This window comes from Oncorhynchus tshawytscha, linkage group LG03 (genome assembly GCF_018296145.1).
Source record: "Oncorhynchus tshawytscha isolate Ot180627B linkage group LG03, Otsh_v2.0, whole genome shotgun sequence".
In the NCBI taxonomy this organism is placed as follows: domain Eukaryota; kingdom Metazoa; phylum Chordata; class Actinopteri; order Salmoniformes; family Salmonidae; genus Oncorhynchus; species Oncorhynchus tshawytscha.
Window position 1 is genome coordinate 49,875,095 of NC_056431.1, and position 14,558 is coordinate 49,889,652.

General features: G+C 44.5%; 1 protein-coding gene across 1 annotated transcript in view; it reads left to right on the forward strand.

Moving 5' to 3' along the window:
* LOC112238049 (potassium voltage-gated channel subfamily H member 8) overlaps positions 1-14,558 on the forward strand; it is a 60,680-nt gene that overhangs the window by 24,913 nt on the left and 21,209 nt on the right. Inside the window, exons 7-10 of the mRNA XM_042318934.1 lie at positions 2,485-2,544; positions 2,740-2,880; positions 13,541-13,740; positions 14,017-14,266. Coding sequence (XP_042174868.1) covers positions 2,485-2,544; positions 2,740-2,880; positions 13,541-13,740; positions 14,017-14,266 — 651 coding nt within the window. The remainder of the gene's footprint in view (positions 1-2,484; positions 2,545-2,739; positions 2,881-13,540; positions 13,741-14,016; positions 14,267-14,558) is intronic.

Here is a 14,558-nt window from a genome sequence, read left to right on the forward strand (position 1 = left end):
TATATCTCTCTGCACCCTGCTCCTCCATGCTAGCATAGCCACAATATATCTCTCTGCACCCTGCTCCTCCATGCTAGCATAGCCACAATATATCTCTCTGCACCCTGCTCCTCCATGATAGCATAGCCACAATATATCTCTCTGCACCCTGCTCCTCCATGCTAGCATAGCCACAATATATCTCTCTGCACCCTGCTCCTCCATGCTAGCATAGCCACAATATATCTCTCTGCACCCTTCTCTTTTCCGCATCCACAGCCGCAATACTGCCTGACAAATGATTTTCAGCTCCCTGCACCCTGCCCTTCCTTACAAATGGCCAGCTATCCAGCAGACTACTGCAGAGCCCTGTGGTGGAGTGTCCACTGAGCTAGGCAATAAACAGGCAATAGAGAGCAGAAGAGAGACGGGGAGAAGGAGGGGGAGGTAGAAGAACGGGCTAGAGCGAGGCTGCCACATCAATTATAGTATTCTAGAGTTGTATAATGGAAAAGGGAATAGCCATTGCTGGAAAGTAAACATTGTTGTGTTGAATATGTGTTTGAAATCCGTGTGGGTGTATGAGAGACCTTGGATCCTCACAATGTCTAAGAGAACAAAAAGAGCAATTACTAAGCAGATGAATGCTGCATCAAATAAGTCCTTGACTAGGATATGACTTTGTCCCAAATGTCACCCTATTCCCTATATAGTGCACACTTTTGACCAGGACCCATATGTCTCTGGTCAAAAGTAGTGCAATATATAGGGAGGGAGGGAGGGAGGGAGAGGGAGGGGGGAGGGAGAGAGAGGGAAAGAGAGGGAGAGAGAGAGAGAGAAGGAGAGAGAACGTCTCTGGTGAGAACTTGACTAAAGGCTGATGTTAGAATCTTGAAAGGCACATTTTATTTAGTTCTCGGGGACACTAGATAGCATTCAGGCAGTTTATTCAAATGGAATATATGGGACTCAGTGTGATGTGTATGCACTCGTGTGTGTAGTTTCTAACTTTGTCTCTGTCAGCACCTCATCTAGAATTCTCCATCTGTCATTTCACTCTTTCTCATCCCCCTCATTCTCTCCCTACCTGTTGTTTTGGATGCTGTGAAGACTGAACTCTCAGAGAGGTTGTTATCTTTTGAGTGTCACGTCAAAGATTCACAACTTCAGTAGAACCGTCTGTGCTTCTCCTGCTACATCTATCAAAGACGTGGGCTGGGTGACTGACAGGCTGACAGACAGAGCTAGAATAACAGTATGTAACCTCCTGGGATACACCTGCAGACAGATCACAAATCAATCAAGCTTTGGCTCTGATACAGTTTCTTAGAGAGAGGAGAGTAGCCTGCTAGCAGCCTTATATAGAGGTCTGGCCTGGAGTTCAGCACCATGGACAGCATTATTTCAGAGCAAAGGAGGACAGATACTGTATGTTAAATGGACAAAGGCAGGGAGACTGCAGGAGGCAGTTGAGAGAGAGGGTATGTTCAGAACCTTGGACAAGGTAAGAGAAGAGGAGTTGCCAGAGAGTTAGTTCAGGACCACGGACAGCAAAGTATATGTATCTGGCTGTGCATGGACAGAAAAGCTGACTGAGACAGTTCTGCCAAGTTCTTACATAATTTGTTATGTTCGCACAGCCATATAAGCAACCCTATTCAAAAGACCCACCCCAGTGCACACTGCGGGTGCACAAACACATTGATAAACAAATGTATTCACACACATACTGCTGCATACTGACACACACTCACACACCTAACCAACACGTACACACACTACACACACGCTGGCACATAAATCAGAAAGATTATACTCAACATGTCCTAGAAATGCTAGTTTGCATAATGACAAGCTAATTAGGCAACAACTGAGGTGTAACATTCCTAATGATATTGGTTTATTCAGTTCACTGAGACTACCCAGAGACATTCATTAGTGCGCCTTGTTTATACACTGGGTCAGCTTCAGTGTGTGTGTGTGTGTGTGTGCTTGCGTGTGTGCGTGCGGCGTGCGTGCGCGTGTCCGCGTGCGTGCGTGTGTGTGTGTGTTCGTGTGTGTGCATGTGCGTACGTGCGTCTGTGTGCATGTGCGTGCGTACGTGCATGTGTGTGTGTGTGTGTGTGCGTGCGGCGTGCGTGCGCGTGTCCATGTGCGTGTGTGTGTGTGTGTGTTCATGTGCGTGTGTGTGCATGTGCGTACGTGCGTCTGTGTGCATGTGCACGTGCATGTGTGTGTGTGTGTGTGCGTGTGTGTGTGCGCACTGTGTACATTGGGCAGCCCAGTTCAACTACAAGGTTAAAGCTACAGTTTCTTCCCCCATGAGTGTGTTTATGTGGATCGCTGACAGGCTGTCCACAATGTGTTATTCAGCTAGGTATCTGTATGTAACTTTCCTTTTGTATTTCTCCCCCCTCTATCTCTCTCCCTCCCTCCCTCCCTCTCCTTCTCCCTCTCTTTGTCTCCCTCTCCCTCTCCCACTTCCTTCCCCCCCCCCTCTCTCAGGTTGGCTCCACGAGTTGGGAAAGCGTCTGGGCACCCCTTACTTCCTGTCTCCCCTTGCTACTTTGGCTCCTGGTTTGCTGCACCCCGCCATTGTCAACGCCTTCCCGGCCAACAGTAGCCAATGGAACGTGTCCGGGTTGGAGCTAGCAGGGCAGGACTCGTGGAACTCCAGCCAGTGGAACGTCACAGGGACTGGGGCGAGGGCCTTGGCTGGTGGTGTGGGGGTCGGTGGGGGACAGGGTGGAGGGATTCTGGGTGGGGGTCCATCAGTGAGGAGCTCCTACGTGACGTCTCTGTACTTCGCTCTGAGCAGTCTGACCAGCGTGGGCTTCGGAAACGTCTCAGCCAACACAGACTCAGAGAAGATCTTCTCCATCTGCACCATGCTCATAGGAGGTGAGTCCCTGGAGATACAACAGGGACGTTATTGGTTGGTGAGAACGTCAGGTCTCAGTGGTGTCAGGGGATAGGAAACCACCTTCTAATGATGTTTGCCTCCTCTGCTATCGCTCTCTGGTGTATACTGTTTATAAATATACACTAGATATACAAAGGTATGTGGACACCCCTTCAAATTAGTGGATTTGGCTATTTCAGCCACACCCGTTGCTGACCACGTGTATAAAATCGAGCACACCTCCATGCAATCTCCATATTCAAACATTTGTAGTAGAAAGGCCTTACTGAAGAGCTCAGTGACTTTCAACGTGGCACCATCATGGGATGCCACCTTTCCAACAAGTCAGTTCGTCAAATATCTGCCCTGCTAGAGCTGCCCTGGTCAACTGTAAGTGCTGTTATTGTGAAGTGGAAATGTCTAGGAGCAACAACGGCTCAGCCGCGAAGTGGTAGACAAGCTCACAGAATTGGACTGCGGAGTGTTGAAGTGCATAACGCGTAATGATCGTCTGTCCCCGGTTGCAACACTCACTACCAAGTTCCAAACTGCCTCTGGAAGCAACGTCTGCACAATAACTGTTCATAGGGAGCTTCATGAAATGGATTTCCACGGCCGAGCACAAAAGCCTAAGATCACCATGCGCAATGCCAAGCGTCGGCTGGAGTGTTTTAAAGTTCGCCGCCATTGGACTGTGGAGCGATGAATCACGCTTCACCATCTGGCAGTCAACGGAAGAATCTGGGTTTGGTGGATGCCAGGAGAACGCTAATTGCCCGAATGAATAGTGCCAACTGTAAAGTTTGGTGGATGAGAAATAATGGTCTGGGGCTGTTTTTCATGGTTGGGGTTAGGCTCTTTGTTCCGGTGAAGGGAAATCTTGACGCTACAGCATACAATGACATTCTAGATAATTCTGTGCTTCCAACTTTGTGGCAACAGTTTGGGGAAGGCCCTTTCCTTTTTCAGGATAACAATGCCCCTGTGCACAAAACGAGATTCATACAGAAATGGTTTGTTGAGATTGGTGTGGAAGAACTTGACTGGCCTGCACAGAGCCCTGTCCTCAACTCCATCGAACACCTTTTGGATGACTTGGAACGCCGACTGCGAGCCAGGCCTAATCGCCCAACATCAGTGCCCGACCTCACTAATGCTCTTGTGGCTGAATGGAAGCAAGTCCCCACAGCAATGTTCAAACATCTAGTGAAAAGCCTTCCCAGAAGAGTGGAGGCTGTTATATCATCAAAGGGGGGACCAACTACATAGTAATGCCATTGTTTTGGAATGAGATGTTCATTGAGCAGGTCCACATACTTTTGATCATGTAGTGTACCAGAGATTCTAACGATATCGGCAGAAGTGGCTCTTCAATACTGACAATGGCAAACTGTTATTGAGTAATTATGACATAAGTGAGTGGTATAACACACTCCCTCCATATCCCCCTCCCTAATCCCTTTCTCACTGCCTCCATCCCTTCCTCCCTCCCTCTTCCCCCCCCCTCTCCCTCCCTCGAGTTGAGCAGTATATGCCAGGGCCGAGGGCGTGTGTGTGCCCTCCCAGAGAGCCTCTCAGCGTGGAGTGGCCTAAATATTCACTTAACTCATTAACTGGTGCCGGGACCCCACTGAGACATGAATATACAGTAGCAGCAAGGATAGTGTTGGTCTTCTCCTCTGTTCAATTTGAATCTCTTCTTCTCTTGCCACGAGCGTCAAACACCCAGGTCTCCCAGCAGTAGGGCAGGTGTTCCTCTACAGTGCTTCAAGCTTCTCTGTATGTGCTCTATCAAGGAAACAGAGAATGCAGCTTCAGTATCGAACCATGTCTATTGGACCTTCAGTGGGGGGAAAAGTTGTATTACGTCAAACTTCAACTAAAAAATCAAGACAAATAACAGAAATATCATCAGTTAAAACACACAACCTTATATCTAGCTCTAATGCATATGCTGCTGCTACTGTCTATTATCTATCCTGTTGCCTAGTTACTTTACCCCTACCTACAGTTGAAGTCGGAATTTTACAGACATTAAAACTCGTTTTTCAACCATTCCACACATTTCTTGTTAACAAACTATAGTTTTGGCAAGTCAGTTAGGACATCTACTTTGTGCTTGATAGAAGTCATTTTTCCAACAATTGTTTACAGACAGATTATTTCACGTATAATTCACTGTATCACAATTCCAGTGGGTCAGAAGTTTACATAAACAATTGTAGACCTCCACAAGTCTGGTTCATCCTTGGAAGCAATTTCCAAACTCCTGAAGGTACCACGTTTATCTGTACAAACAATAGTACGCAAGTATAAACACCATTGGACCTCTCAGCCGTAATACCCCTCACGAAGGAGACGCGTTCTGTCTTCTAGAGATGAATGTACTTTGGTGAGAAAAGCGCAAATCAATCTCAGAACAACAGCAAAGGACCTTGTGAAGATGCTGGAGGAAACAGGTATAAAAGTATCTATATCCACAGAAAAACTAGTCCTATATCGACTGTGGCGTACAGCAGGTCAGCCACCAGGGGGAGACTCGTTGAGGCCTGGTAACAGATGAAGTCTACATCACGAGGCGGTGGCCACATCTGCTGGACGTGCCAGGTCTCGACGGGCTCTCCGGACAGGACAAATTGGGGCTGATTAGGAGCTGGTGAGTAATCAAAGGCGGCTTTCTCACCAGCTGTGCGAGGCCCATAAAGCTGCCAGAAGGGCAGCACATAGGGAGAGGACGAGGGGAAGTGAGGTGACTTCCATGTGGTTGGATACGGTTACCCGAGCTAAGCCGAGGGAGTTGAGTTTGTTTGCCCGACAGGATACAGGAAGACCCGGAGCCCAGGAGAAGGTATCCCGGAGAGGGTCTCATGGGGGAGACCTGTTCTTTTCTTTTTGATTTATTATTTAATAAACACCCTTGAAACTGAGCTAATCCTACTCTGTCCGTGTCTGATCTATGTAAACGTCTTGACCAAACCCCCTGGTCTGCCACATGATATAACCTGAAATGCCGCTCAGCAAGGAAGAAGCCACTGCTCCAAAACCGCCATAAAAAAAGCCAGACTACGGTTTGCAACTGCACATGGGGACAAAGATCGTACTTTTTGGAGAAATGTCCTCTGGTCTGATGAAACAAAAATAGAACTGTTTGGCCATAATGACCATCATTATGTTTGGAGGAAAAAGGGGGAGGCTTGCATGCTGAAGAACACCATCCCAACCGTGAAGCACGGGGGTGGCAGCATCATGTTGTGGGGGTACTTTGCTGCTTGAGGGACAGGTGCACTTCACAAAATAGATGGCATCATGAGGGAGGAAAATTATGTAGATATATTGAAGCAACATATCAAGACATCAGTCAGGAAGTTAAAGCTTGGTTGCAAATGGGTCTTCCAAATGGACAATGACCCCAAGCATGCTTCCAAAGTTGTGTCAAAATGGTTTAAGGACAACAAAGTCAATGTATTGGAGTGGCCATCACAAAGCTCTGGCCTCAATCTTATAGAACATTTGTGGACAGAACTGAAAAAGCGTGTGCGAGCAAGGAGGCCTACAAACCTGACTCAGTGACACCAGCTCTGTCAGGAGGAATGGGCCAAAATTCACCTAACAAATTGTGGGAAGCTTGTGGAAGGCTACCCAAAACATTTTACCCAAGTTAAACAATTTAAAGGCAATGCTACCAAATAATAATTCAGTGTATGTAAACTTCTGACCCACTGGGAATGTGATGAATGAAATAAAAACTGAAAAAATAATTCTCTCTACTATTATTCTAACATGTCACATTCTTAAAATAAAGTGGTGATCCTAACTGACCTAAGACAGGGGATTTTAATAAGATTAAATGTCAGGAATTGTTTAAATGTATTTGGCTAAGGTGCATGTAAACATCCGACTTCAACTGTAGATTGTGCATTTGGAAAGTATTCAGACCCCTTGACGGTTTCCACATTTTGTTTTGTTTATTCTAAATATGTTTTCCTCATCAATCTACACACAATACACCATAATGAAAAGTGTAAACGGTTTTTGCAGACATTTTTGCGCATGTATTAAAAATAAAAACAGAAATACCTTATTTACATTAGTATTCAGACCCTTTGCTATGAGACTCACAATTGAGCTCAGGTGCGTCCTGTTTCTATTGATCATCCTTGAGATGTTTCAACAACTTGATTGGATTCTACCTGTGGTATATTGAATTCATTGGACATGATTTGGAAATGCACACATCTGTCTATATAAGGTCCCACAGTTGACCGTGCATGTCAGAGCAAAAACCAAGCCATGAGGTCGAATGAATTGTCAGTAGGCATTGTGTCGAGGCACAGGTCTGGGGAAGGGTACCAAAATATTTCTGCAGCATTGAAGGTCCCCAAGAACACAGTGGCCTCCATCATTCTTAAATGGAAGAAACCTGCTCCAGAGTGCTCAGGACCTCATACTGGGGCAAAGGTTCACCTTCCAACAGGACAACGACCCTTAGCACACAGCCAAGACAACGCATGAGTGGCTTCACAACAATGTCCGTGAGTGGCCCAGCCAGAGCCCGGACTTTAACCCATTTGATCATCTCTGGAGATACCTGAAAATAGATGTGCAGCAACTCTCCCCATCTAACCAGACAGAGCTGGAGAGGATCTGCAGAGAAGAATGGGAGAAACTCCCCAAGTACAGGTGTGCCAAGCTTGTAGCGTCGTACTCAAGAAGACTCGAGGCTGTAATCGCTGCCAAAGTTGCTTCAACATAGTACTGAGTAAAGGGTCTGAATACTTACATAAATGTGAAATTTCCGTTTTTAATATATTTGCAAAAATGTCTAAAAACAGATTTTGCTTTGTCATTATGGGGTATTATGTGTAGATTGATGAGGTAAACAAAAACAATTTCATACATTTTAGAATAAGACTGAACTTAAACAAAATGCGGAAAAAGTCAAGGGTTCTGAATACTTTCCGAATGCACTGTACATATGTACCTCCATTTCCTTGTACCCTTGCACCTCAACTCGGTACTGTTACCCCGTGTATTTTGCCAAGCTATCATTGCTCATTTTGTATTTTGTCCTTGTGTTACCATTTTTTTTCTATTATTATAATTTTTTATAATTCTTTATTTGCATTGTTGGGAAGGGCCCGTAAATAAGCATTTCACTGTCAGTCTCCATCTGTTGTTTACGAAGCATGTGACAATTAAAATGTGATTTGAGTAGCAATGATTTTTGCTGACATCATGAATTAATCATTACAAGCCACGCATTGGGCTGTCACGCACACGCCCTGCATGGAATAATGCGACGAGCAACAACAACAGTTTAAACATCCTACAGTAGCCTAACACTATCACTATCACCAATAGCCTAGCGATGACAACAGTGACACATCAAAGGTAAAAAGCTTGTGGTGCTGAATGGAAAGCGACCGTATTCTACACGCTCCGTGCAGGAGAGAAACCCTTTTAGTAAATCACATAGACACGGCCAATAGAAAGAGAGCAGTCACACACAGCATAGCCTACTGTAAAAACAGCCCGTTCACAAGAATCCAGTAGGCCCCTGCGATAATAACAAAAATACAACCATTAAGCATTTCCAAATCGAAATGTACAGCTATTATTTCCCATTGCAAACATATTTTATCTTGTTCAGCACACAAAGTAACCGGTGATGTAAAGGTTAAATGCAACAATGTTTCACACGCAATATTTACAAAGAGATACCTAACAGCAAGCAGGTGCCACTGCCACTCACCAAATGATGATCATCTTAAACTTCACTTTTAAAGTTCACCTTGAAGGGCGACATGAAAGGCCCAATGCAGCCTTTAACATCTGGGTAAAAATGTTTTCATTAAAATGGTCAACAACAAACAAAAATCGCATCTTGGTAAAGAGCAATTTCTCAAGCAAGAATGTTTGTCTGGGAGTGGTCTGAGTGGGGAAGGGAAACTAGCTGGGTTGGAACGTTTGTCTTTGTTATTGGTCTATTAACTTATGAGGACGCCAGGCAGGCCAAAACTCCATCCCACCAAAACAGCCTGGCTGAATTTCAGGCAGTCTTTTCAAACAATTATTTCACTAAAACGAAATTGACATTATTTTCACAATTTCACAGTACTAATCCAACTTCATAGTGTGGACATAATATACTGTACACTACCATTCAAAAGTTTGGGGTCACTTAGAAATGTCCTTGTTTTTGAAAGAAAAGCACATTTTTGTCCAATAAAATAACATCAAGTTGATCAGAAATACAGTGTAGACATTGTTAATGTTGTAAATGACTATTGTAGCTGGAAACGGCAGATTTTTTATGGAATATCTACATAGGCGTACAGAGGCCCATTATCAGCAACTATCACTCCTGTGTTCCAATGGCACGGTGTTAGCCTTTTAAAATTATAAACTTGGATTAGCTAATTGATCATTAAAAAAACCTTTTGCAACTATGTTAGAATAGCTGAAAACTGTTGTTCTGATTAAAGAAGCAATAAATCTGGCCTTCTTTAGACTAGTTGAATATCTCGAGCATGAGCATTTGTGGGTTCGATTACAGGCTCAAAATGTCCAGAAACAAAGAACTTTCTTCTGAAACTCATCAGTCTATTCTTGTTCTGAGAAATGAAGGCTATTCCATGCGAGAAATTGCCAAGTAACTGAAGATCTCGTACAACACTGTGTACTACTCCCTTCACAGAACCGCCTCAAACTGGCTCTAACCAGAATAGAAAGAGGAGTGGGAGGCCCCGGTGCACAACTGAGCAAGAAGACAAGTACATTAGTTTGAAGTCGGAAGTTTGCATACATCTTAGCCAAATACATTTAAACTCAGTTTTTCACAATTCCTGACATTTAAAATTCCCTGTTTTAGGTCAGTTAGGATCACCACTTTATTTTAAGAATGTGAAATGTCAGAATAATAGTTGAGAGAATGATTTAGTTGAGCTTTTATTTCTTTCATCACATTCCCAGTGGGTCAGAAGTTTACATACATTCAATTCGTATTTGGAAGACCCATTTGCCATCTATTTTGTTAAGTGCACCAGTCCCTCCTGCAGCAAAGCACCGCCACAACATGATGCTGCCACCCTGTGCTTCACGGTTGGGATAGTGTTCTTCAGCCTGCAAGCCTCCCCCTTTGTCCTCCAAACATAGTGATGGTCACTGGCCAAACAGTTCTATTTTTGTTTCATCAGACCAGAGGACATTTCTCCATAAAAGTACGATCTTTGTCCCCATGCGCTGTTGCAAACCTTAGTCTGGCTTTTTTATAGCGGTTTTGGAGCAGTGGTTTCTTCCTTGCTGAGTGGTCTTTCGGGTTATGTTTGATATAGGACTTGTTTTACTGTGGATATAGATACTTTTGTACCTGATTCCTCCAGCATCTTCACAAGTGCCTTTGCTGTTGTTCTGGGATTGATTTGCACTTTTCGCACCAAAGTACGTTCATCTCTAGGAGCGGTATGACGGTTGTGTGGTCCCATGGTGTTTATACTTGCATACTATTGTTTGTACAGATGAATGTGGTACCTTCAGGCATTTGGAAATTGCTCCCAAGGATGATCCAGACTTGTGGAGGTTTACAATTTTTTTTCTGAGGTCTTCGCTGATTTCTTTTGATTTTCCCATGATGTCAAGCAAAGAGGCACTGAGTTTGGAGGTAGGCCTTGAAATACATTCACAGGTACACCTCCAATTGACTCAAGTAATGTCAATTAGACTATCAATTAGCCTAGCTTCTAAAGCCATGACATCATTTTCTGAAATTTTCCAAGCTGTTTAAAGGCACAGTCAACTTAGTGTATGTAAACTTCTGACTCACTGGAATTGTGATACAGTGAATTATAAGTGAAATAATATGTCTGTAAACAATTGTTGGAAAAGTTACTTGTGTCATGCACAAAGTAGATGTCCTAACCGACTTGCCAAAACTGTAGTTTGTTAATGAGAAATGTGTGGAGTGGTTGAAAAACGAGTTTTAATGACTGCAACCTAAGTGTATGTAAACTTCCGACTTCAACTCTATCTGCAATATTACAGCTAATCTACCCCCTAAAAAAAACCTCAAACTAGGATACCGCTCGCACTCAGCAGTGACTTGTCTAGGCCTTCGTGAAGGCGGAAGTAGAAAAAAACTGTCCCACCCATTGCAAAATGCGATTGGTTGTTTTCTCTGTCACTCCAAAATTCTGCCCTAATACAGTTGAATGCAGATGCATTCCGCCTAGCTTCTGAGGGCCTAGCCAATGGCTAGCTAGATTTTTCTCCCCAGAGACCACCAAAGAACAATCCTAATTGGATTTTGTTTATGTTCAGTGTTAACCATTCCCTTTCCAACACAAACTGAAGAAATGAAATAGAATGTTGTTTAAATAGAAGAAAAGATTCAATAGAAATTACAACGAAATTTAAATACAAAAATATAAATCATTTTATAAATCATTATGAATCCTTTTGTGCTGAATGCCCTTACAGTTCCCCACTGATCCTTAGACTACATCTCCCATGAGGCCACATCACACTGATCAAGCCCACTCCTTGTCGCATTTTGGAGTTGGTTGGTTCATTTGAGTTCATGCCTGGTAGACTAGTTCATAATAAATGGTTCAAATGGAAACTGTCTGCATATTATTAGCTTAGATGAAAAAACAGCAACGTGTTCGCAGCAACCTGCTTTCCCCAGGGCTTCTTGCAAATGGAACAACTGTCAATGATGTAACTTGAGAGTGGTGAATGTCTATGAATGTATCCCAAATGGCACCCTATTCCACATAGTCCACTACTTTCAGCCATCCCTATGGGCTCTGGTCAAAGGTGCACAATATAGGAAATATGGTGCCATTCAACACGCAGGCAGTCTGGTGCTTCTTCAATAAGAGGGGGGCAGTAAAGAGAAAGAGGAGGAGGGCATATTCTTAGGCCTCAGTGCAATTAAAGTGCTGTAATTAAGTGTGGAGGCTACACAGACAGGCAGACAGGCAGACAGGCAGGCAGGCAGGCAGGCAGGCTTGTCACCAGAGCATAGCACTGTGCCATTACTGTCCCAGCCAGCTGACAGCTGAAATGCCATCCACACATTAACACACTCTCTAGTGTCAACACAGACACAGAGTCATACACTTAAAAAAGACACTGCTCAACACTGAAAGTAACACATCCATACACATTTAATGTGTGCGCACACAAACACAGCACAAAACACTCATACATCCTGCCCAAAATTGTCTCATTGGAACATGTCAAAATAGGCACATTTAACCTGCTTTGCCTGGAGAGTTGAAGTTTAAACACGGTTTAAATACAGATAAGCTGGCTATAGTCCTACAGGTAACCGTGGCGATGTGCCAGACAGACGGAGAATATTAGAGAGCTTCATCCTCACAGGGAGAAACAACAACCTGTCTACCCAGAACCAGACTGTTACACAATAAGAATGATATGACCATCTAGGATCATAGGACTGAGGAACTCACTGATTGTCTAATCGGTCAGGAGAGAGTTCTTAGAATGGGCCCCTTCAATGTGTCTGCTTCAGTTGGCTCTGATATTTAACCATCCATGTACACACAGTCACAGCACCCTTGTTAGTGGCCCCTTCTATCAGACTTACACACACTCTCAACCTCAGTCACTGGAGACACACATACCCATCCTTGCAAACCTCCAAAAGCAACAACCCACACAATCACGCAGAGTCAAATTGTTCTGTGAGGACCAGAATTCCTCACAAGGATAGTAAAACAAGGAACATTTCCCCAGACCCTACAAGTAAAAAGGCTATTTTAGGCTTAGAGGTTAGGCTTAGGGTTAGGGTTACAATTAGGGTTAGGGTTAGATTTAAGGTTGGGTTTAGGTTTAGTGTTAGGGTTAGGGAAAATATGATTTTGAAAGGGAATAAATGTTTTGGTCCCCACAAGGAGAGTAAAACAAAAGTATGTGTGTGTGTGTGTGTGTGTGTGGAGAGAGAGAGAGCGATGGAAGAGGGGGTGGTAGAAAGAGCAGAGCCGTAATCAGACACACAGAGAGAAGGATAAGCAGGAAAGAAAGAGATAAGAAAGAAAATCAGAGGGAGAGAGAGAGAGGCAGTGCGATTAGACCTCTATTTTGGCAGGGGTATGCTATTGAAACGCTGTGAGTGTAACCGGTGTGGCTAACTAGATAGCGGTGCGCGCTAGTGGCATTTCAATCCGTGGCGTCACTTGCTCTGAGACCTTGAAGTAGTTGCTTCCCCTTGCTCTGCAAGGGCCGTGGCTTTTGTGGAGCGATAGGTAATGATGCTTCGTGGGAGGCAGTTGTTGATGTGTTCAGAGGGTCCTTGGTTGAAGCCCAGGTTAGGGCGAGGAGAGGGACGGAAGCAACACTGTTACATGAGCAATGTACCTTCTGTAGATACAGTATGGCTGTAACAGATTACTGTCTGATCTTCCTGGGCTTGGTGTAGATGATTGTTGTGCATCTGGTATATGTATCTTGTACGTGAAACTATTTTCTGTTAGTATCATTAAGTATTATCTATGACTGATTCTTACGTTGAAGACACACTCACGCACACAGACACACACACTCACACACACACACTTACACACCCCCACCCCCACTTCCCCCCTCCACACACAGCAACACACACACACTAACCTCTCCCTGTCCCTTTGCCACCAGCCCTGATGCATGCGGTGGTGTTTGGTAACGTGACTGCCATCATTCAGAGGATGTACTCTCGGCGATCCCTCTACCACACCCGTACCAAGGACCTGAAGGACTTCATCAGGGTCCACCGCCTGCCCAAAGCCCTGGAGCAACGTATGCTGGAGTGCTTCCAGACAACCTGGTCTGTTAACAATGGCATCGACGTCAGCGAGGTGGGTTATAACAAAAGTGGACTAAGCAGTCCCTCTCTTACGACTGTGCTGCCTCTCTCTCTCTTTCTTGTATTATTTTCATGTTCCCAATGCTCCTGTTGGTTAAACATGTAATTCCTCCTGTATTGATTCTTCTCTCAATTCAATAACTTGTTTTGCCTCTCTTTCTTCCCCCTATTCTACCTCTTCAACTTTCTCTCTCACCTGTCAATCCTCTCTGTCCAAACTCTATCTCTCATCTTTTATTCTCTCTTTCTCATCCCCCATTCTCTCTAGTTGTTGAAGGACTTCCCAGACGAGTTGAGGGCGGACATCGCCATGCACCTGAATAAGGAGCTGCTTCAGCTGCCGCTGTTTGAGTCGGCCAGTAGGGGGTGTCTGCGCTCCCTGTCCCTCATCATCAAGACGTCGTTTTGCGCCCCGGGAGAGTTCCTCATCCGCCAGGGAGACGCCCTGCAGGCCATCTACTTTGTCTGCTCCGGGTCCATGGAGGTGCTGAAGGACAACACTGTGCTGGCTATACTAGGTAAGGAGACATAGGGCACACAGACTCACGCACGCAGGCACACATGTACACACGCACACACGCACACAGGCACACAAACATAAGTGCATATACCTGATGACATACACATTCTAACAGACCTGCTTTTGTTTTCTAAACAATCACACAATACACATGCATTTGCAGTGAATTACACAGCCTGGTCTCATACTAGACGTAGCATAGTAAACATATATCCGGGACACCCAGATTAGTATGATATGTTACGTTTGGTATTAGACTAAAGTAAGGTGGTTGGTCGGGTGGATGGGTA